The following is a 23,438-nucleotide window of genomic DNA, read 5'->3' on the forward strand; positions in this document are numbered from 1 at the left end:
AGCACCACTGAGAAGTACTACTGAAGATGGCATCATCCAGCTCAATGCCAGATCCAGAGCAGGGCAGCTGGGTTTGGGTCAGCTTTCTATTTCTGTGTGTAAACAATAAAAGAGAGCATTCTTGTTTTATTTACCCCCCAAATAAGACACTACTTATTTCTCAATAATTATGCATGTTCATCATAAAAAGTAATTTAGACAATACAAAAAATACCAGGAAGAAAGTAAGACTCACCCTAGATCCCCCCACTCAGCCAGCTGTTGGCCTTATTTTTTCAATTACAATTGCTACCTTGTATGAGAGCTTGCTATATGCCAGGACTTACCACGTGTGCTGACTGGCAGCAGCTCCTCCAGCCTCAAGTGTTTGTCCATGTCATCTGTTCCCCCTGGGTATACCAGAGGCAGAGCTGGCCTCTCAATTTTAAGTTTTGTCTTAAATACCACTTAAGAATTTTAGTGTGTATTTTTCTTTCCAGTGTTAAGGATGGAACTTGGGGCCTCATGCAGGCTAGGCAAATGCTCTACCACTCAGCCACACCACCAGCCAGTCTTCTTGACATCGAAAGTTATGTCCCATCACTTTTCCTTCATCATTTGTACTACCATCATCTATTATTGTTTACTGCCTTTTCTTTTTCTCTCTTCACTAGACTGGAAGCTCTTAGCAGGAACTATTTGCCTGCCAGAGATAATCAATAAATGTTGTCAAAAGAATGTGCAAATTATTTTCACAATTATAAGTACTATTTTAGCCCCATTTTAGAGATGACAAAACTGAGGCTTAGACAATTATTTAACCAGTTAAAGTTCAGGCAGTGAATTAGCAGATCCACGCATCTGACTTCACAGCCTGGTGCTCCTAAGTCCTGACCCCTAAGCAGCAGCTGCCTCTTACTTTCCCTTCAGTAGATTATGAAAGCCTTTTCTTTTCAATAAATACACATTGATTTTTGTAACACCATGATACTGTGATTTATCCAATGTCTTACTGGGTTTCATAATATTTTCCAGTTATAGAGAAGCTCGTGGTGAACCTCTCGGAACATACACATTTATTTCAGCATCCTTTGGACACTTTTATTCCTTAGGATGAATTCTTGGAAGTTTGCACCTTTGTGTACATGTGACCAGCTGCAAGATGGGACAGCGAGGTGCCTGCAGGAGTGGGAATCCGTGGAGGCTGGTGGGGCACTGGGTACTGACATTGTTTAAAGGCCTTCAGTGTTAAGGTACCTGGGATTAAGGACCAGTAGCACCAGCTCGAGGTCACAGCAGGCGCAGAGGCGCCCAAATTGTAGTGTTAACTGCTCTTGGACAGTCTGCGGCCCTGCTAAGCCAGCATTTCTGCCTTTTAAAGAGGGGTGGGAAAAGCATGACTTGGAAGATCTTGACTCTCTGTCCCCCAGCGTTGGGGGCTAAGTTTCATTCCGCAGGCTCTCCCAGGCGGACTGGGCAGGGCAGGACAGGGCAGGGCGTGGGTAGAGGAGAGGCAGCTGGGAAGATGACGTAATGTGCTCACAGCCTGCGCTTGTGGCGGCCGGCGGTCGCGACTGGACCTGTGAACGTTAACCCTTTAATCCCAGGCGGGTAGACGCACCTGCTAGAAGAACAGATCCGGAAGGAAAGGAAGAGGCTCCTTTAAGCAAGGGGAAGGAGGTTGGGCGGAGGACCCGGCGGCTACTCTCTTTATTGGCTCTAAGGCCGCGAGGGGCGGAGCCTACCTATGCTAATCTGAGCTGCTGATCGATGACGCGCCATCACCCCACGCGCCGCTTCGCGCGCCCGTTGGCTAAGAGGAGCCTGGCCCCATTGACAACAAACAAGGGGGCGCGCGGCCCGGGGGCGGAGCCACGAGGGCGCGGGCAGGGGCGGGGGGGTTCCCGCCCCGCCCCTTCCGCGCGGTGCCGGGGCGCAGCACAAACATGGCGGCGGCTGGCACGGGCCGGTGAGGCGGTACCGGGCGGGGGCTGTCGGGTGTCATGGGCGGTGGCGGCAGCACCGCCCCCGTGTCTCCCTGAGCGGGACGGCAGGGGGGCCTCTGCGCCAAGCCGGGCGATGGACGAGAGTGGCGAGCTGGGCGGCCTGGAGACCATGGAGACCCTCACGGAGCTGGGCGACGAGCTGACCCTGGGGGACATCGACGGTGAGTGGGTGGGTGGGGGGAGTAGGGGGATCGCGCGGGGAGGAAGGGGTTACGGCGGCGCGCGGGTGCGCGTGCGCCCACCCCACAGCCCCGGCTCGCGCGGGAAGAACCCTACGTGCCCGGTGGCCCCAGCGGTCCCCAACCCTTCCGGCACGACGGGTGTGAGCCCCGGGGTCGGGCGCTCGGTTCCGGGAGGTGGTGGAATCCCGAGAGCTGGGCCCGAAGCGGATCGAGGAGCGTGGGGACGGGGGCGTCTCGGGGAGCGGCATCTGAGGAGAGCGTGGGGCCACCGCCTTCCTCTCGCGCCCACACGCGCTGTGGGTCGTCTGGCTCTCCTCGGCTCCGCTCGCACCTGTCACTCCCAGCCCGAGCACAGGAGGGGCTACGGGTTCCTCGGACTGCGCCCCTAAAGTTGGCGTTCTAAACTCCTGGTTTTCTGGGAATTGACAGACGGCTGGGTCGTCGGGCGCTCCGGGAAACTTTGGGCATCAGCTGCAGAAGCAAGTTGCTGATGAAGCGAGCAGTGGCGGCGGAGCGTGGACGCCTCTCTCCAGGGAGGGAGACCCGGGCGCTCGTGCTGTTGCGCTGCAAAGGGAGTTAAGCAGCAGGAATTCTGAGTTGTGACCTCTCGGGTACAAGCTGGGAGAGGGTGGCCGTGGTTCTGTCGGCTTTAACAGCGGAGTGGAAGAGCTGGTAGGAGCCCAGGAAGCCGCTCTTGCAATGTTCTCATTTTTCGACCATGGGAACCGATGTTTGGAGAGGGTCCACGACTTGCCCAAGGTCACCCTGCTAGTTACAGAATCCAGTTCTCCCAGTTCCTGAGCTGTTGGTTTCTTGACATTCTACCTTTGGGGATTTGGAATTCAAAGCATAGGCTACTAATCTTATTGACTTTCAAGAATGGAGCTCTTCCCATGTTCTAGGCCCCAAATATTTTGCGTTATGTTACTTAATGCTCACAGCAATCTTGTGAAGAAGATTTATTGCCTCTTTTACAGGAGATGTTGTCTGAGATCACTCACCTTAGTTCAGAACCCTTGCTCTTTAAGCAATAACTCAGGAACATTGTTGCTTTTAAGTTTACTAAATACTTTTACATGTAGGATTTCACTACAGCCTTGTAGTAGGCAGGTATTATGGCTGCAGTCCCATTTTGCAGATGAAGAAACTGCAAAATATTCTCTTCTGGAGGAAGAGATAAGTAGTAGCAGCTATTTGAAAAATATGATTGCCATTTTCCCATTTTGCTTTTGTAACATTTTCTCTCTTGGTTTGTCCTTACTTTGTTTTGGTCACCCAGGCATTATAGCAAGACCTTTAATGAAAGCCCCACTTTGAACCACAGACCCTTCCACTAAGTGCTCCTTAATGGGAGATCAGGTTTGGAAGAGTTTTGGGAATATCATAAGGGTAGCTAACATGTTTTGAGCACTCATGTGCCAGGTGTTGTGTTAAGCACTTATACACACTAATATTCTCAATCCTCATAACAACTGTCAGATAGAGTTGACCATTATTAGTCTTCTCCTTCTGTTCATTGACTCACCGAGTGTTACACAGAAGTATGCCCAAAGCTGCCTTCTAGCAAGGGCACAAACAGAAATTCATTTTGCACTTCTATTCTTTAATTGATCTTTATTTGTTTGAATTTGTAATTTATTAAATTACGTAGTGGTTGATATTAACTTTATCCCCGTAGATGACTGAATAAAATAAGTACTCTAGAAACTACTACAGATGTTCAGTGACTTCACAGGCCCCCATACCAAGTTTGGCAAATGTTCCCCTTCTTCATTTGGTCAGCAGGTATTTAAGTGCTGGCTGGGGTGTCTGTGCTGTAGGGAACAATGAAAGACAGGAAAGATTGATTTTTATGGTTGAATGGACTTTGCGATGAGAAACAAACCATAGTGCTGAATGTGGAACAGCTTATACATACTGCACAGGACAGTAAGTGAAAGTCATTGGTGAGGGAACTTGGTAAAGGCTGTTGTGTTTGTCAGCTTTCTGTTGCTGTGACAAAATAACTGAAAAAATCAATTTAGAGAAGTAAAGATTTTGGCTCATGGTTTCAGTCTATGGTCACTTAACTCCATTGGATTCTGGGCCTGTGGTAAGGCAGAACATCATGGCAGGGAGGGTGTGAAAGCTGTTAGAAAGGTGTTGGAGGTCTGGGTTTGTAGCTCAGCGCTAGAGCACTGGCCTAGCCCGTGGGAGGTGCTGGGCTCGATCCTCAGCACCACATATAAACAAACAAACAAACAAATAAATACAGGTTCATCAATAATAAAATAAAGGTATTGGGTTGGAGTTGTGGCTCAGTGGTAGAGTTCTTGCCTAGCATGTGTGAGGCCCTGAGTTCAATTCTCAGCACCACATATAAACAAATAAATAAATAAATACAGGTCCATCAATAACTAATAAAAATTTAAAAAAAGATAAAGGTGCTAAAGACAAAAATAGAGTCCCTAAGAGTCCCCAAAGGACCCACTCCCTTCAACTAGATCCTACCTCCTACAGTTTCTACTACCTCCCAATAGTCCATTCAGCTATGCAAGTTTCAATGAATTAATTCATTGATAAGGTTAAAACCTCATTGCTGCACCAGGGACCTAGTCTTCAACACATGAACACATGGGGGACATTCTACATCCAAACCTTCAAAGCTGGTTTACCAGAGTACAATACCAAGGAGGTAGTCTTTGACCCGGGCCTTGGAGGACAAGAAGGGTTGGGCAGGCTGAAGGCCAGAGTTCTGCAGATAGAAGTATCCCTTGATATTCACCCATATGTTCCCTCTCCAGAATGTTAGTGCAGTGAGGGCAAGGACCTTCCTGTCATTCACCTTGAATTCTTTGTACCAGAATAGCGAGCGTGTCCACCAGATATTTGTAGAATACCTGAATGAATGACCTTGGCCTGGGCAGAATACTGAATTGTACTAGAACATAGTCTTTGGAGTTGGTTGGGGTTTTTGTTTTGTTTTTTCTCCTTTTCTTTTTGGAACTGGAGATTGAACCCAGGGCTTCATGCATGTGAAGCAAGCATTTTACTACTGAGCTATATCCCATCCCTAATCTTTGGGGTTTGATTAGGTCAGGGTTGGCCAGCCCAGGTGCTTTAGGAGCCAGTCAGATAAGGAAGGGGAGAGATTATTGAAGTACATTACTTCTTTTCTGTGTGTATGATGGGGATAAGGGGTCTTTGCAACCTGGATGGCTCCTGCTTGCCTCCAGGAGGGGTGGGCAGACTGGTAGAAATCCTCCCGCCTGCTCTAATTCATTGGTGTCCTTTTGGGCTATGGGCCCAAAGTGGCTACATCCATTCACTCATTCAGTATTTCTTAAGTGGTTTCTAAGTACACCCATCATGTACACAGTACTGAGGATATCTTTGAACAAGATAGATGAGATCTCTCTCAGTAATTTAAATTCTTAATGAAAACACACATTAAATAAAGTAAATGAGCCATTTTAGCAAGATACTATGAAAATAAAATGGGACTGTAATATGAGAGTAATTGGGGTAGTCTACTTAGATGAGGTAGTCTATGGAGACATCTTGGAAAGTATTAACACCCACCCTGTATTGGGGCACTCTACTGCTGAGTTACGTCCACAGGCCTTTTAAAATTTGAAACAGGGTCTCACTAAGTTGCCTAAGCTTGTAGTCTTCCTGCTTCCTCCTTCCAGGTATCTGGGATTATAAACATGTGTTACCATACCCAGCTTAATGTCTCTTTTTCAAAAAATGCCCAACTCTGGATTTTTATATGAAAGCTCTGAATTTTTAAACGTTGGATTTATCTATTATCTATTATCTATCTATCTATCTATCTACCTATCTATTTAGAAACGCTATAGCCAGGCACAGTGGCGTATGTCTGTAATCCTAGCAGCTCAGGAGGATCACAAGTTCAAAGCCAGCTTCAGCAACTTAGGCCCTAAGCAACTTAAGGAGATCCTGTCTCCGAAAATAAAATTGGCTGGCGATGTGGCTCAGTGCATAAGCATTCCTGGGTTCAATTCCTGGTACCAAAAAAGAAAAGAAAATGAAATAAACACACTGTAGATACACAGCAAAGCATGTGTACTAGTCGATTTCCAGGGCCTTGTTCTGCTGCAGAATGTTCTGTTGTCCCAGCACCACATTTAAACAAATAAATAAATACAGGTCCATCGATAACTAATAAAAATTAAAAAAAAAAAAAAAAAAGAAATGTGCTAAAGACAAAAATAGAGTCCCTAAGAGTCCCCACAGGATTGCCAGGTTTCACTTGTGATGAAATAGCTACACTGCTTCCTTTTGTGGTATATTTCTGTGTTTTGAGAAAGACTCTTGTGCATTGTATTATGAGCCAGATCTCCTGGAAGGACAGAGAGGTGGACTCTTCCTCCACTGGGGATCAGAAAAGTCAGAAGCAAGGAGGTGACATTTTTGTTAGGTCCAGGGGAATGGGTCGAGGAGCAGCATGACAAGCATATCAAAGAAGGAGGACCAGGCTGCCTTAGAAATACAAGACTGCTGGACATTTCCTGGAATATACAGTGTGTGTAAGGAAACAAGATGAGGTCTGAGAGGTGAGTTGGAGCCCAATTATGTTCCAGGTGCAGATGTTTTGTGGAACGTAGGGAGGGAATTGTTGAACATTTCAAGTAGAGGGACGGACAAATTAATCATGGGCTGTAAGAAAATTCAGCTATGCTGAGGAAAGAGTAACCTCCCCCATTTGAAATGAAGGCCTCTGAAGGGTTAGCCCTGAAGGCAGGGCATGGTGGAATTCTAAGATTCCATCAAGGCTTTGAGCCTGGGGTAGTTGGAGAGTTCAGAAAGCAGGAAGGGCTGGTTGGGGACATGGATGAAAATTTGTCTTAAATGGACTGGAATTGAGGTGGGAAGCTATCATCTAATAGGAAATAGGAGGCCGATACTCAGGAGGTTAAAACAGGCTATTGAAGTTGATGTATAGTGACTGTTGATGAGTTGAGGATAGAAATAAGAGAACTGGGAGGTTTGAAGTGAGGGAAGTGTAATGAACTAAGTCGAGGTGAGCTTTTAAAGAAGTGGTTAGTAGATGTTGGGACAGTGCTGCAAAGGTTAGTAAGGATGACAAGGCCATGGAAGGAGTTATGGGATTTGTCAGTCAGGAGGCCCACCTTTGACAGAACAAAGAGGAGTGCTCCAAGTCTAGGTAACCAGGCAGGAGTCAGGAATAAATGGAGAGAGGCAAACAGAGGCGCTATTCTCCTTGGAAAAGGTTTAGGATTGTTTCAATGAACTAATTACTTTCTGTCTTTATGGGTTTGTCTATTTTAGACATTTCATATTAATGGGATCAGGATATATGGTTTCTTAGTTAATATTCAGATTCATCCATGTTGCAGGTGTATTCCATTATATGGATACACTACATTTTGTTTATCTACTCTTTAGTTGGTAGATATTTGGGCAGTTTCCACTTTGCAGCTATTATGAATGAAGCTGCTCTGAATATTTGTATACAAGTTTTCATATGAACATAAATGTTCATTTCTCTTAGGTAGATCTACATTTTTGTTGTTTGAGTTTCCCCAAGGCTTATAATAGTCCCATTTCTTCTCCTGCTTAGTTTCTGTGTTCCTGTAATTAATTCATTCCTTGTGATAGAAACTACCTATATGGTGGTGGGTTCCTTTCTTTCCAGGAGCTCTCCCTCTTTTTGCCCTTTGATAATTGTTAAATCTGCTCTCCCTCACTTATCTTGGGACTACCTTGTAGAGTGATGTCATAGTTCCTTTCCCTACATTTTTTTAGTTGTTTAACCCTTTTGTTTTGGTGGAACACATTTCTCCAGTAGCTCCTTCCAGAGGTAAGTTTTTTGAAGCCTTGACTATCTAAAAATACCTTCATTCTAACCCATTCCAATATGAATAGGTGAGACATATTTTATATTAGAATTTTAAAGGAATTGCTTCATTGTCTTCCAGCTTCTGGTAGTTGAGATATTGGATGCCACTTTGGTTCTCATTCATTTGTATGTCTTTTCTCCTCTGGAAACTTTTAGGATCTTGTCCTTATCCTTGGTTTCTTGTCCTTGAACTGGGCTCAGTCACTGGCCCTACTTAGTGGGGCTCTGGAGAGCTATGTCTGATATCTGATTTGTGCAGTCCTCCTGCTGTTAGCCCATTCTGTACCTCAATCTGCAGAAGAATTTACAGTTCCCAAGCCTCTAGCTTCTTCCTGCAGACCTCAGTTTCATCTTTGGTAGAGGACACTGAATAGGTACTCTATAAAAATGTGACTATGGTAAAGGAGATGTGAGGCGAAGGGGCAGAAACTGATTTCCTATTTCTCCAATAAGTGCTGCTTTGACAAGTAGCTTAGTAAGAAGAAACACAGGTCTACTTTTTACCCCTGTTGTATTATCTCTTAGATTTATTTTTTCCCTGGGGGGGTGAACCCAGGATCTTATATATGCTAAGCAAGTCCTTTACCATTGAGCCACACTCTCAGCCCCTGTATACCTTTTAAAGACATAATCAAGTTGTTGTTTTGACACTTGAATATTTACCGAGGTTGCTAATGTTTGGGTTGAAAGAGCTGCTGTTGTCTACAGCTTGTTTATTTTCCACCAATTTTTAGCTCCTGGTCTCATCCAGTTATGTTTCCTGGGATTGCTCAGACCACCTGACCAGAGTCCCCTTGGGTTTTTCCTCCTTCCTTCTTGTTTGGCTTCACCCTTGACAAACATTCTCCACATTCACACCCAGGCCTTTGGCCTAATGTTCTTGAGTTCTGCCTGCCTCTAAATAGTCTTTTACTCAGCTCAGATATTGGCATTAAAGTATACTTTTGCTTTTATTTCAATTAGATCTCTCTTTAAATTCATAATTTAAAAAGTATCCCCCACCCCAGTATTGGGGATTGAACCCAGAAGTGCTCTACCACTGAGCTACACCCCCCACCCTTTTTTTTAAGTATTTAGCTAGGGTCTCATTGAGTTGCCAAGGCTGCTCTTGGTATCCTCCTGTCTCACCCTCCTCAGTCATTAGGATTATAAGTGTGCACCACCATGCCTGGCTCATCTTGTTGTATATTATTATTTACTGTCTCTGCAATCAACTTTACTTTTTAATCCTTCTCCATGTTTTGAAATCACTTGTAGGCAGCACCCATTATGTTCCTAACACTGCTCAGACCTTTACACAGGGTCTGTTTTGTCCTTGATTCCCGGTTTAGCACTGGTAAGGTAAATAGAGTCATTGCCCCCATAGAGGGTGATGGCCCTTGAGGCCAGGCACTATTCTATGCCCTTAACCATTTTTTGTCTCATAATGTTTTTGCTTTTAATCCTTTCTCCATTTCTACAGTATGCTTTCGATTAAAGAACTGAGGCCCAGATCACACATTTAGTAAGTGGTAGGGTGGTAGCTTAAATCTAGATGTGTCCACATGTTCTTTTTCTCTACCCCACGCCATCTCCCTGTCTGATTTAAGAAAGCTTCTAAACTGCAAATACAAGGTGGTGTGATGGGCTTTGAAGATAGGCATAAAATCCTCTGCTTAATTATAAATTCAGGGGACGTGTGTTTATCAGTGGGCACTTAAAGTAACTTTCCCTGGGTCCAGTGACTTTTCTTAGATTCCTGTGAGAGGTGGAGATTGGGGATATCTAAGACAGGGGTGTTTCAAGAATTAAGTGAGCTAAAGTACATAAATGGAAACAGGCAGGAACTGACATTCTTTTTTTGGCTGTGGGAATGAATGGGGACCTGAATGAACTTCAGTTTACAAGCTGACTCTGGACCAAAGGGCCTTTTTTAGAATACGGTTTTGGAATGTTTATTTTTTCCTTTTGAAAAGGTTTTTGTAAGTTTGGGTGGGGTGCAGAGGAGCAGCCACAGAATGTGATATAAAGTGTTCCGTTTCTTTAAAACAAGACTCAAGGGTTAAACTTTATTGACACAATGGAATTATTTAGAGTAGCAGAATCCCACAACCTGGGCTTCAAGGCAAGACTACCTGGGGAACTTATTTAGAAACTAATCCTAAACCATTGAAAGGCTTGCAAACGGGAAAACAGAGCCCTTTCTGCATATTTCAGGCCTTGGGGATTGCTAATGATTTTGTGTCTAAATGCCCTTTACAATCTTGCTCCTCCATCTCGCCCCACAGAACAGGTCCGTTGGGCTCAGGGTCTGGTTTGGGGTGATGAAATTCTGAGCTGCTGAACCACATGTGGAGCTGCCTTGGTGCCCAGGGCCTGGCCATCTAACAGCCTCAGGAGGAATAATGCTGCTTTCTGCATGCTACCATTCCTGTCAGGCCTTGCACTTTACAGAAAGCCTCCTGCTATTTCTTTCCAACAGTGCTGTGAGGTTGAAGCTTGATTTTTGTGCCCATTTTCCATGGGCATAGATGACGCACAGAGTCAAAATGATTAGTTTGAGGTTTCCCATGCTGCTGAGGAAGTAGAGGCGAACTTGGGTCTTCTGACATGAGATCCCTCCTTTTCCCTGCCTTGTGGAAATGAGTTGGGAGATACCTTGATTCAGGCAGCATGATTGTCTAGCCATCCCTTCTCTAGTCAGAAGTTGTATTTTTGAATTAAAAAAATAAAAATAAAAATCATTGCTCAAGCCAGGTGTGGGTGGCACACTCATAATCCCAGCTATTCTTGAGGCTAATAATGCAAGAGACTTACAAGTTGGAGGCCAGCCTCAGCAACTTAGCAAAACCCTGTCTCAAAATAAAAAATAATAAGGGCTGGGGATATAGCTCAGTGGTAGAGTGTCCGTGAGTTCAATCCTTGGTACATAATACGTGTGCCATGCACACACGCACACACACGCACACACACACATGTACACACGCACTCACATCATCATCATCATTTCATTCCATTTCAGCATGAGTAAGTGTCCATATATTCACAGTCCCAATTTTCAGGAAGCTGACATCTAAACATCTAATCTTAGTATGAGGAAAGATGCAAAAGGGGCCCTAACAGAGGAATAGATTTCAAATTTTTGAAGTATTAGGAAAGTTTTCACAGGGACTTTGGCATTGGATTGAGTTGTGAAGAGTAAGTGAAAACAATTTTAGAAGAAGGGGCAAAATTGGAACAAAGTTGTAATAATTTGGCATATTCTAGAAACTTGTGATTTAATGTGGTTAGAGTACAGTGTAGAACACAGTTCTCAAACTTAAGTGAGCCTTTGAACCCCAGTGTACATATCCAAAGATCTGAATCAGGAAGATCTAGGATGTCACCCAACAGGGACCTAACTATTGAAGGAGGCAACATCAGAGAATGCTTGGTAGGAGCCTTGTGAGCCGAGGCCTTAAGGATAAAAGGTGAAAGGAGAAAAGAAGCATGTCCCAGGCCCAGTGAACAGCCTTTTTGGAGGGCTTGGCCAGTGTTCCTGTTTTACAGACATGCTCTTGATAACCATGTTGTTTTGATCAGTCGCCTTCTTGCTTCAGTGTGCTCTTTATAGTCATGATTCTTGGTGATAAGGGCATGAAAAGAAAAGGACTTTTTGGAAAGGCTGGACTGACCAGACAAGCTAAAGAGCTGGACCAGGGAAATGGGCCAGAATCAAGGGAGACAGCCACAGCAGAGGCTGAGCCCAGAGCAACCTGATGAGGACTCCGCTGCTTGATGATTTGTGTGTTGTCCTTGCTTTCCTGGGTCATCCCTCAAGAGTCATGTTCCTGGCGGGAGCAGTCATTAACCATAGCTAATGACCTTACTTCCCTGTGAGACTGCCTGATGGGCATTATCTAAAAGGAATGTCAGGGTGCTAATGGGAGGGTCAGGCCTGATGGTGGAAAAATGAAGCACAAGTGATGAATGTCCACTACTACATTTTCTGTGCCTCTTGTCTTTGCCTCCAAAATAAAAGCCAAATGTCTATGATGGCACTTAGGCCTTTCACAGTTTGTCTACAGGCAGCTCCATCTGTCTACTTTGTTTTATGCTCTCTCTGCTTCAGCAACTTGCAGAACAGTTCTGGTGCTATGGTTTTGCTAAAACTGTTTCCTTTGCCTGAATCCACCCCCCTCCTCATAAAACCCTTTTCATCCATCTAGACTTGGCTTTCACTGTCTGCCAAGATGGATCAGTCTTTTCTTTACTCTCTGACAGCCCTTTCTTTGGGAGGTACTTGTCTGTTCTAACCCTTCTCACAGTGTATGGAGTTGGTTAGATTTCTGTCTTCTCTGTAAGATTGAGAGGTAGAGAGGGGAAAAAACAGTCTTTTTCAATTCTTGCTCTTTGCTGGGTCCCATGCAAGGCACTTAGGATTGATCCTCCAGCTCCTAAAACAGCGCATAGCACACACAAACGTCGAGTGGATATTTGTGCATGATTTAATTAATAATGGCTTTACAGGTATTATTTTCTTCTTAGGAATATTTGGGGGTGTAATAATGCATAGGAGGGTAGGATGGTGGGTTCTTGGATTCTTTCATTTTTGCCAAATGGTTTAGAGTACTGAAAAAGGACGAGATCCCTTGTTTTGTAGACTCTGCCCCCAGAAGGACAGTTCAGGGGAATTGGTTTGTACCTGACTTTGTTGACAGTGGGTCATCTGTCATTGTGAAACCTAAGGCCCTCCTCTTGCAGAACAGGACCATGTAGGATCAATTCCTTAGTGTCTCTCTCACTCTCTGCATCTTGCTCAACTTTGTCTCCTGCTTTCAAGAGAGTGAAAAAGAAAACAGTGTGATGCCAGGGTGGGGGCAGATGAAGATCTGGGAAAGACCTGGATGACACATCTTTCCCTTCCTGAGCTTGGGGTGTTTACTCATGAATGAATGAAGCATTGACTGGGCATGTTCGGTGGTAGCCATACAATAATGGAACCAAAGCATCCACATTATGTTGTGGCTAAGCACTTGACTTCAAATCCCAGCTGACTATATGACATTGAACAGTTGCTTAACCTCTGTGCCTTATTTTCCTTATCAGTAAAGTGGAGATAGCATGGCACCTACCTGAAAGTATTGTGGAAATTATATGAAGAAAAATGAAGTGTTTAATGTGATTGCTGACACAAGACCTCAGTGAATGTTAACTATTACTATACTATTTTTATTATTACTAATTGGCTCTGGGTTCTTTTTCTTGTTGTACTCAGAGTCTCATCTTAATCTCTTTCTAAGAGCAGGCATTTCAAAGTAATAAATGGAATGAGTTGGATAGCCTTTCAAATATGAGGTACCGAGATGCCTGTAATTTAGCATTAGGTAAGGGCTGGAGTTTCTGGGTGGGGCTCTTGCATGGGTGGGGACTCCTGTGCAGCAATCTAGAGCACAGCCACCATGAGGTAGGGCAGCTGCATGAGATCCCAGAGAGACGGCAACATGGTGGCAGGGTTGGGTGGACTTCTACAGCAAGATGCTGGAGAAAGAGCATAAGACTCTGGAGAAGTAGAAAAGCTTCTGCCCCTGCCTGTCTTTTGCTCATCACGTGCCTGAGACCATGTGAAGTTCTCACCCTCTTTGGACTTAGATTTATTTTTTTCATGTGCAAGAACCTTTGTCAGTCTCAATATTCAAGCACTTAAGTGCCAGGCACTATCCAAAGTGCTTCACACACAATACCTCATGCAAAAGAGTGCTTGAGCCAGATATGGTGGTACACATCTGTAACCCCACTACTTGGGAGGCTGAAGCAGGAGGATATCAGGTTTGAGGCCAACCTGGGCAGCTTTGTGAGACCCTGTCTCAAAATTAAAAATGAGGGGCTGGGGTTGTGGGTCAGTGGTAGAGCGCTCATCTAGCATGTTGGAAGCCCTGGGTTCGATCCTCAGCACCAAATAAAAATAAATAAAATAAAGGTATTATGTCCAACTACTTCTAAAAAATTTAAAAATAAATAAATAAAAATTTAAAATGAAAGGAACTGCAGGTATAGTTCATTGAGAACACCTGGGTTCAATCCCAAAGTATTGCGTGTACTGCACACACCAAATCAATCAATCAATCAATATTTTTTAATGCATTTGTTTGTTTATTTATTTTTTATGTGGTGCTAAGGGTCAAACCCAGTGCCTCACACGTGCTAGGCAAGCAATCTGCCACTGAGCTACAGCCCCTTTCTATCTTGAAGTAGCTACCTCACAAGATGATTTCTTAACATTATGTAACAGAGTATGTGTGAAAGTTCCTAGCAAGGTGTTAAAGTCAAAAACAATGTAGTATCAGTGCTAACCAGGTAATTTTCTAGTAAAATAAAAATCACATTTAAACTTTGTAAGTAAATGTACACATGCTCACATGCAAACCCAAATTACAGTAAAAACAACAGCTGTTTAGGCAACATCCCCCAACAGGTGCCTGCTGTACATGCCCCTCTTTTTATACCATTGCTTTGTACCAGCCCTGGCAGATATTTACACAGGGTTCTCTACAAGAACATATGCCTCTGGCAGACATTTATTTTTGTATCTAGTGGCATCTTAGTTAATGTTTGTTAAATGCATGTATTAAGGGATGTGTCTTTATAAATTTGTTCTTTATTAAAAGAAAAACTGTTCTTTTTAAATTAATTAATTTGTTTATTTATGTTTTTAGTACTAGGGATTGAACCCAGGGCACTTTATCACTCACTGAGCTATATCCCCAGTTCTATTTCTGTTTTCAAACAGGTCTTACTAAGTTGCTGAGGCTGGCCTCAAACTTGTGATCATCCTGCTTCAGCCTCCTTAGTCTCTGTTAGAGACTCTTTTAGCAAGGAGCACTTGTTAAAGTAGGATGTCTCATTTGGATGATAATGTAATAATTTGGGTAGAAAGGTATACTTTAATGCAAACAGGCAAAAATATCTCTTCTCCATTTCCCTTGATGAGTGTGAGTTACATGCTTGCCCTGAGACTGATGCTTTCCATTAACACTGGAACACTGAGCTGGGCACAGTGTGGTACATGCTTGTAATCACAGACACTTGGGTGGATGAGGCAGGAGGATCACAAGTAGGTCAGCCTCGGCAACTTACCAAGACCCTATCTCAAAATTAAAAAGACTGGAGGCTCAGTGGTAGAGCGTCCCTGGGTTCTATTCCCAGTACCACACATACAAAAAAAAAAAAAAAAGAAAAAGAAAATGAGGGAGAGAAGGAAATTGATGTGGAAAGCAATGATATGGATTTTCTAAATGCCCCTCCACTCACACCCTGAATTCTCCTTTGTTGTTACTCCAGGTCTCTCTCATATCTTACTCCCGAATTGTGATGAACGTAAATGTAAAATATAAGAAATGCTTATTTTGTAGGGTAGGAGATTGTAGGTGGAAGAGAAACAGAAAAACCTAAATACAGATCCAAATTCAAATCTCAGCTCAGCCACTTTGTAGTGTATATGGGAGACTTGAATAGATTATCTAATTTCTTTGAGCCTTGGTTTCCTTACTTTTAAAATAGAATAATAATAATACTGGTCTCAGAGTTTATTAAAGTAATAAGTAGCTGTCATTGTTAACTATTAATATGTTGTCTCATAGAATCTGCATGAGTGAATTTAATTTCAGCTATAATCACCTTCTGTACATTTAAATAAAATATAAATACTGTTTTTAATCAGAAAATAAGTTTATTATCTTCACTGAGTGGGTTTTGCTTTTAAATTCAATAGCATACCATTAACTTTTATCCAAAATCTAACCTGGAAATATTTCCTTTTTCAGTGTGATATTTAAAAAAATGAAAGAATCAAATATATTTTATTGTATGCTTGACATATTCCTATATATTAATATATATCAGAGATTGTATTATTCCTATATACACAAGTAAAGAAAACAAATCTCAAGGAAATTAATCTTCCAAAGATAGCACGGTAATTACATTTCTGGATTCACAGCCAGTTCTGATTTTTTTTTCACTCCTTTGGTACTGGGGATTGAACCAAGGGTGTTTTACCTCTAAGCTACCTCCCTAAGTCTTTTTTTTTTTTTTTTTTTTTAATTTTATTTATTTTTTTTATTTTTGAGACAGTTTCTCAATAAGTTGCTAAGGATTTTCTTAAATTGCCCAGGCTGGCCTCAAACTTGTGATCATTCTGCCTCAGCCTCCTAAGTGGCTGGGATTGCAGGTGTCATCACACTCAGCTTCTCTTTGCATCTAAACGTGAAATCTGTATTCAGTTTGACCTTGCAAAATGAGCCTTGGTTTGGTTTTTTTACATCCTGCTTTTCTCTCTAAATAGGTTTCCTTGTCACCCTTTCTTTACATACTTCCCAGGAGCTAACCTGTTTCTGAATGCTGATCAATTTTTAGAGCCATTTTCATAACCAGAACTTTTTTTAAATTTTATTTTTTGAGTTGTAGATGGACAGGATGCCTTTATTTTATTTGTTTATTTTTATGTGGTGCTGAGGATCGAACCCAGTGCCTCACGCATGGTAGGCAATTTTTAATCTATGGCCAATTTTCAGAAAAATTTTCATCAGTGGAGAAAGTTATCTCAGGGTTTTGTTGTTGTTGTTTCAGCCATTCTGATTATTATCTGCTCTAGTCAGAATCTAGCTATAAGTTTAATTAGTTTATATTGTCATGGGGCTCTGGGTAAGGGAGCAGCCCCCTTGTACAAACCAGAAAGAAAAACTGCTAAGCGGTAGGGTCTCTCTTTCCTAGAGCATAAAACAGCTTGCTTTGGGTTGTCTTCATTTTTAATAAGGAGAATAGCCAAGCCCACTACCATTAGTTGTGGGACCCCTTGTGCTTTGGCCCCTGGCTATCTGCCAGATTAGTGCAGCACACCACAGCTGCATTCTTCCCAGCTTAGCTCATGAGGCTCCCCAGAATAGAATGCAACTTGCATCCTGATCAGCCTTCAGGGAGCTGCTGGACCTATTGAGCCTGTGATTTTGTCGTGCTCCCTGTATCCTCCTTGATGTCTTGTAGATACACCTGTCTGCTGTGACATTTCTCCAAGGCTGTATTGTGATACTTTCACTAATTCCTTGAGGTCAAGGACTGATACATCACCTCTGTAGGCTGGTCCTCATTGGATACTCAACATATTATAATCATTTTGAATTTATATATCTACTTCCTCTAAAGTGAGAGCATTGCAGAAATTGCATATACCTGTCCAGATTTTCCAGGATAATTTAATATTTAAAAATATCTGGTGTCATTATGAAGCAAAATATTTCCTTCTATTTTTCAATGCATGATCATTGTTTTTATAGGTGGCATGAAAGTGGGGGCATTTCAGTGGCTCAATGCCTGTTTGTTTTGTTTTTGTTTTAAGCTACCAGGATCCTTAGTGCTTAGAGAGGTATAAAGGAGTGGAGGAGTCTAACCATGTACTTGTAGAGCACAAGACATAAGAAAAACATTTAAAACTACAACTTGTGAGTTTTAAATGTGGCAACATGATTTTTTTTTAAAGGTAAAAACACACTAATCTATCATGAGCAAATATCAAAAGGTTATTAGCACTATTAGAGAGGAAACTAGCAAGATGACAGAACTGAATCAAAGGAGAAGAAACTCCTATTTACATAGTAGGACAAGAAGAACGCAGAAATAAGATTACAAGTTTAGGTGCACAACTGGTTAATGTCCTACAAGGCAATAAAAACAAAACCTTGGAGGTTATCTTTCCTACTAAATTATTTGCAACTTATCGATTTTCTGCAAGTTAATATCTAACTTATCAGAACATGGGTCTTAATCAGTAGTAAATATAAAGTCAATAAAGTTGTGTTTTCTTAGGGCATCAGATGACCTTTAGGTAGGCAAGGGAGACAGCGCAGTAGTATAACCTTAAAGGGAGCCAGATACAGTGCGCATACCAGTAATCCAGTAACTCCAGAGACTGAAGGCAGGAGGATTGCAAGTTTGAGGCCAGCCTGGGCAACTTAATGAGACCCTGTCTCAAAATAAGAAATAGAAAGGACTGGGGATGTAGCTTGGTGATAGAGCACTTACCTAACATATGGGTTCAGTGCCCAGTAACAAAGTGGGGGAAAACAAAAGGATACAGAGAACTTTTATTTATTTATTTATTGGCTTTATTTCCAAGTTTTAGATAATTTTTCTTTTTTAAATATTTTTTTAGTTGTAGATGGACACACAATATTTTTATTTATTTTTATGTGGTACTGAGGATCGAACCCAGTGCCTACACATGTGTGACAGATGCTTTACCACTGAGCTACAGCTATAGCCCCTAGATAATTTTTCTTAACAAAATAGATCACAGTTGGGTTCATGGGCTAACACTATTGGGTCTGAAATGGAAACGAGTCCTTGGTAAAAGTAATTGTAAGTAATTTTGAAGTGGAATTGTGCAGTTTAGAGCTTGTACAAAAGAGGAAGGTATTCACAAGCAGAAAAGGCCAGGCTAGGCAGTCATAGTCTGATTGCCCCACCCACAAAGGCATGTGCTGAAAAGGAAGTAGGTATTTTTCTTGGGTAGATGAGGAACTCAGGTGAGTAGGAAGTGAAACCCTTGGAGTAGGAGGGAGCATTGGGTAGAAGCTCTGAAGCTTGCGTTTAAGAAATTTGATTTGAAAAGCTGTTGGACTAATAAGATACTCAAAAATGATTATCTGAGGGTAGGAGGCTGAGGCTGAAATCAAGCAAGGCTATGGAAGTGTGGAGCAAAGAGTTAAGTCTGTGATACTTTGGAGGAAGACCTAACAAATTTAGAGCAAATTTATGGCAGAGGGAAAGAGCAGCAAATTGAAGGTGGTGCTGATGATCGCTCACCTGGATGAAACTACTGGGATCTGCTCAGGTCCCATGCTATGGTGTCTAGGAAAGCCTAGACTTTTCTTCATTCTTTGCCCACTTTCCTTTTCTATGTAGAGCTGGGCTGGGGCTGCCTGATTGAAAAGGAGAGAGCCATATATATGGCAGATCAGAACACCTTATAAAAATTGCTTTAGGTCTGGGGTGTAGCTCAGTGGTAGAGCACTTGCCTAGCACAGACAGTGCCCTGGGCTCATTCCCTGGGGCGGGGCGAGGGCGGGGAGAATATGAATTGCTTTGGGTTCCTATGGGCTTTTTTACTGTCCTAATTTCTAACAGTTGTATTTTATTTAATATTTGGTATGTACAGCCAGGTGTGGTGGCATATGCCTGTAATCCCAGTGACTCAGGAGGCAGAGGCAAGAGGATCACAAGTTCAAGGCTAGCCTCAATAATTTGGTGAGGCCCTAAACAACTTAGAGAGACCCTGTCTCAAAATAAAAAGGGCTGGATGTGGCTCAGTTGTTCAATTCATGGGACCAAATAAATATTTCAATAACAAAATTTGGTATATACAAAGGACTATGTGATACATTTATGTGTGTTACAAAACATGAGCATTTGAGAATCTCCACCTCCCCACCCAGTTTTCCTTTGTGGTTTCTTTGCCAGTAAAGAGGTTCACTCATCTGTCACTTAAAATATAGGATGTTTGAATCACTACTTTGCCATCCTTTGTCATTCCACGCCTCCTCCAGACTCCCTTTTCCTAGGAACATGACCCAGAAAGAACCCTTTTTAAGTAATGATGCTGTCCCTGTCAGTGCTGTTCCTGTATTTTGAGCTAGTGTGTTGAGATGGCAACACACCTAGTGTTTGAGTGGAGTGGAGATGGCAATTTGCCCGTTAAGATTATTCCCTGTATTACTGCTTGCATTTAAGGACTTCTGTGTGGAAAGGTGTGGTTACTGAACTGAGGTCTTAACTGCCTTTAACTCTGGGTGACTTGAATGGTCATGGAGAAAGCAGTGATGACTACAAATAGCAAAATGGTGAAGAATAAAAAGTTACCTCACAGTTGACCTTGGGTTTGATACTAGTCTACTACTATTTCATTTTTCTGGTAATTATTAGAAAAACCATCCTAGGAAAGGAGATAGGATTATCAGCGTGGGAGAGTTCTGAATGCTTCAGGTAGTTCTTACTGGGCATTGGATTTTGCATTTACCTCCCTCTTTCTGGATCACTGGTTGTGTTCCATCTCATTCCCAAGCTTCCTGTACACACATATCACACTGTACTTATTTATTCCTATGTTCTTGTGCTTGTGGAGCAGCTATAATATCAGAGATTAAATGAATAACAACAACAACAACAAAAAAGGTGAAAGCTTAGATGAATGTCTCTATAACCTTGGGGATGAGACCTTTTTTTTGGGGGGGGGGTACCAGAAATTGAACTCAGGGGCATTCAACCACTGAGCCACATCCCAGCCCTATTTTGTATTTTATTCAACCACTGAATTGTTTAGCACCTCTCCATTGCTGAGGCTGTCTTTGAATTTGAGATCCTCCTGCCTCAGCCTCCTGAGTGTCTAGTATTACAGGCCTCTGGGCCCAGTGGTGATGAGATCACTGTGCTATACAAAATCTTGTAAAAGGGTTAGAATCAGGATACTCAAAAAATACCCTAAGTGAAAAGGGGGAAAGAAAAAAATTATTTTTTTAAAAAAAGACAGGAAGCTAATAAAATATCATGGCTTTACAAGTAATTGGCCTAGAAATATATAAATACCACCACAAATTAGACATTTTGTCTTGAAAAAGACCTGAGGTTTGCTTGCGGAAGTGTGGGTATCATTAGATGATAATGTGTGAGTTATTGTGAAATGGCAGAAGGGGAGGGTTATCTGAAGTTTGATGGAAAGTTCTGGCACCATTGTGAATGGGTGTGGTTCATAACATAGGCAGTGACCTGATGGCGCTGGTGGATATTTTGAGAGGTGAGTTTGTGTTTTGTGCATCTCCCCATGGCTCATGTCAGCTGAGTATTTTCTAGTGTTTCTTTCATGCATTAACAAATGACAACTTTATGCTATGCTCAAATTGTTCCTGATATTGGAACAAATTGACTTTTTCAAAACAACAGTTAAATCAGTGCTCTGCTTTAGATTCTACATGAATTAGTAACTCCATGAGTTATCTATAATTATAAACCTTGTTTTGCAGATGAGAAAACTGCAGCTCAGTGAAGTAAAGCTAACTCCAAGATCCAAGGCTTAGATGTGATGACTCTGAATCCTTGTCTTTTTTTTTTCCATGAACAAATTTAAAAAGAAATAACAATGGGTGAAATATTTGGAAACATATAAGAAAGAGCAAATTTCTATAATTTATGAAAAAATTCAAACTAGTAAAAAGAAACAACTCAGAAAAATAAAGATCAAGAATAGATAGTTTATAATGAAAGAAATACAAATGGTCATTAAAATTGAGATAGAAAAAAAATTTCCTTCATTTAGTGTTTAACCATGCAAAACAAAACGATGACATGTTGGTTTTATTCACTATTTCAGATAGCTGTAGGGAGACAATGGTGAAAGCACAGATTATCGTAGCCTTCCCAAAGCACGCATCCCAACCATCTAATTTCTAAGGATTCATCCCAAATGAATGATAAGTGGGAAATGATTTTTTTAAAAAAATTTTTAGATGGAACCAATACCTTTATTTTATTTATTTATGTGGTGCTGAGGATCGAACCCAGTGCCCCAAGCATGAAAGGCAAGTGTTTTACCACTGAGCCACAACTCCAGCCCCTGGGAAATGATTTTTGTACATTTCTAAGAATTGTTAATAATTTGCTGAAAAAAAAAATGAAAGCAACTATTATCACTAAGTGACTAAATAGATCCAGTGGACCAATACAATTTAGTATTGTGTGACTTTTCAAAAAATATTATATTTATAATGGTTGACAGTAAATGCTCTTCATGTTTTATTAAGCAAACAGAGCATTAGCATTTTGAGTGCAATCTCATCTTTGCAAAACCATTTGCATGTATGTGCATGTTTGTGTGTACAAGCAGGTCTCCTGTAGGAAGAAGCCTGAAAGGATACACACATCAAAATATTGTTAGTGGATGTCTCAGGGTAGTAGAATTGCTGGATTTTAAATTTCTGTTCTCTTCATTTAACTTTTCTAAATTTTTCAGTAATTTGTTTTATGATTTAAAAAAATTAAGACATTGTCTAACACAAGGTGCATAATAAATACAAAATATAAAAATAAACAAGCAAAACAAAAAATAATAATGAGTGGGGCTGGTGACACGTGACTATAATCTTGGCTGCTTGGGAGGCTGAGGCTAGAGGGTGGCAAGCTTGAGGCCAGCCACGGCATTTTAGTGAGACTCTGTCTCAAAATAAAATAAAAAGGACTGGGGATGGGCTAGGGTTGTGGCTCCACAGTAGAGCGCTTGCCTAGCACATGTGAGGCCCTGGGTTCAATCCTCAGCACCACATAAAAATGAATAAGTAAAATAAAGGTATTGTGTCCAACTACAACTTAAAAAAAAAAAAGGACCGAGATGTAGCTCAGTGCTTGCCTGGCATGTGCAAGGCTGTGGGCTCAATCCCCAATATCACAAAAAAAGAGAGAGAGGAAGGTGGGGCCCTTGTAAACCAACACACTGCTTAGCTAACAGGGCTAGGTAACAAATACCTACTGAAGAATTGTTGACTCACTGCAGTTTGGAGAGACTGTTGCCCCATCTAGGAGATTTGGATTCCTTATTTCTAAGTAAATTAGTCTGACCATATTTCGGGTTATCTTACTCTAATTAGATGCAACGGGGCTGAGCTGGGCAAAGTAACTTGCTACCTCTAAGATACAAGCTCCATAAAGTACAGATGAATTTGGGACACTTGTAGATGAGATACAGGCACAACCACAACCTCTAATTTTGGTTACATGCTTTTAAAGAGACCAGAACCCAGAAATAGTTTCATGGGTCCCTGCATACTTTTTTAAGCAATGTAGCCCTAAGTTTAAGAAGCAGCCTAAAACAGAAATGTGGCTTAGAGAGGAATGGGGTGAGCTTGGGTGTGCCTACCCTGGGAAGCCTGTCTCTGGCCCTGGGCCCCGTGGGCTGCAGCAAGAACCTGAACTTTATTTTCAAAATTCCATAAATGTTCTCCCAGGCCTCCCTTCTCTGGGTTTCATGACCACCCTCTGTGGAAATGAAAGCCTGTGTAATCGCAAAGCACATGTGATCAGAGCAGGGAATAGCGAGAAGACATTAGGATGTGCCCACAGGACGCAGCTTAGAGTCACAGAGTGGGCCTGCTCCTGGGGCCTGTGCCCTGGTTCTCCAGGCCTCCCATTCTCTGGCACTGCAGGGTGCATGCTCCCCACCCTGGAGATGCTCCAGAGGCTCTTGTGGATCCTCTGTGTAAATGTTTGTCTTTTTTTTATAGTAGATGGATGCAATACCTTTATTTTATTTACTTATTTTTACATGGTGCTGAGGATTGAACCTAGTGCCTCACACGTGCTAGGCAAGCAATCTAACAACGGAGACACAGCCCCAGCCCATTGCTTTTT

The 23,438-nt window shown here is 42.2% G+C and overlaps 1 protein-coding gene across 1 annotated transcript in view; it reads left to right on the forward strand.

Annotated features, from left to right (window-relative positions):
• The first annotated feature begins 1,817 nt into the window (after nt 1–1,817).
• The window catches only part of Srebf2 (sterol regulatory element binding transcription factor 2), a 57,958-nt gene continuing 36,337 nt past the window's right edge, over nt 1,818–23,438 (forward strand). Inside the window, exon 1 of the mRNA XM_076855244.2 lies at nt 1,818–2,146. Coding sequence (XP_076711359.1) covers nt 2,059–2,146 — 88 coding nt within the window. The 5' untranslated portion in view covers nt 1,818–2,058. The remainder of the gene's footprint in view (nt 2,147–23,438) is intronic.

This window comes from Callospermophilus lateralis, chromosome 4, assembly GCF_048772815.1.
Source record: "Callospermophilus lateralis isolate mCalLat2 chromosome 4, mCalLat2.hap1, whole genome shotgun sequence".
Taxonomy (NCBI): domain Eukaryota; kingdom Metazoa; phylum Chordata; class Mammalia; order Rodentia; family Sciuridae; genus Callospermophilus; species Callospermophilus lateralis.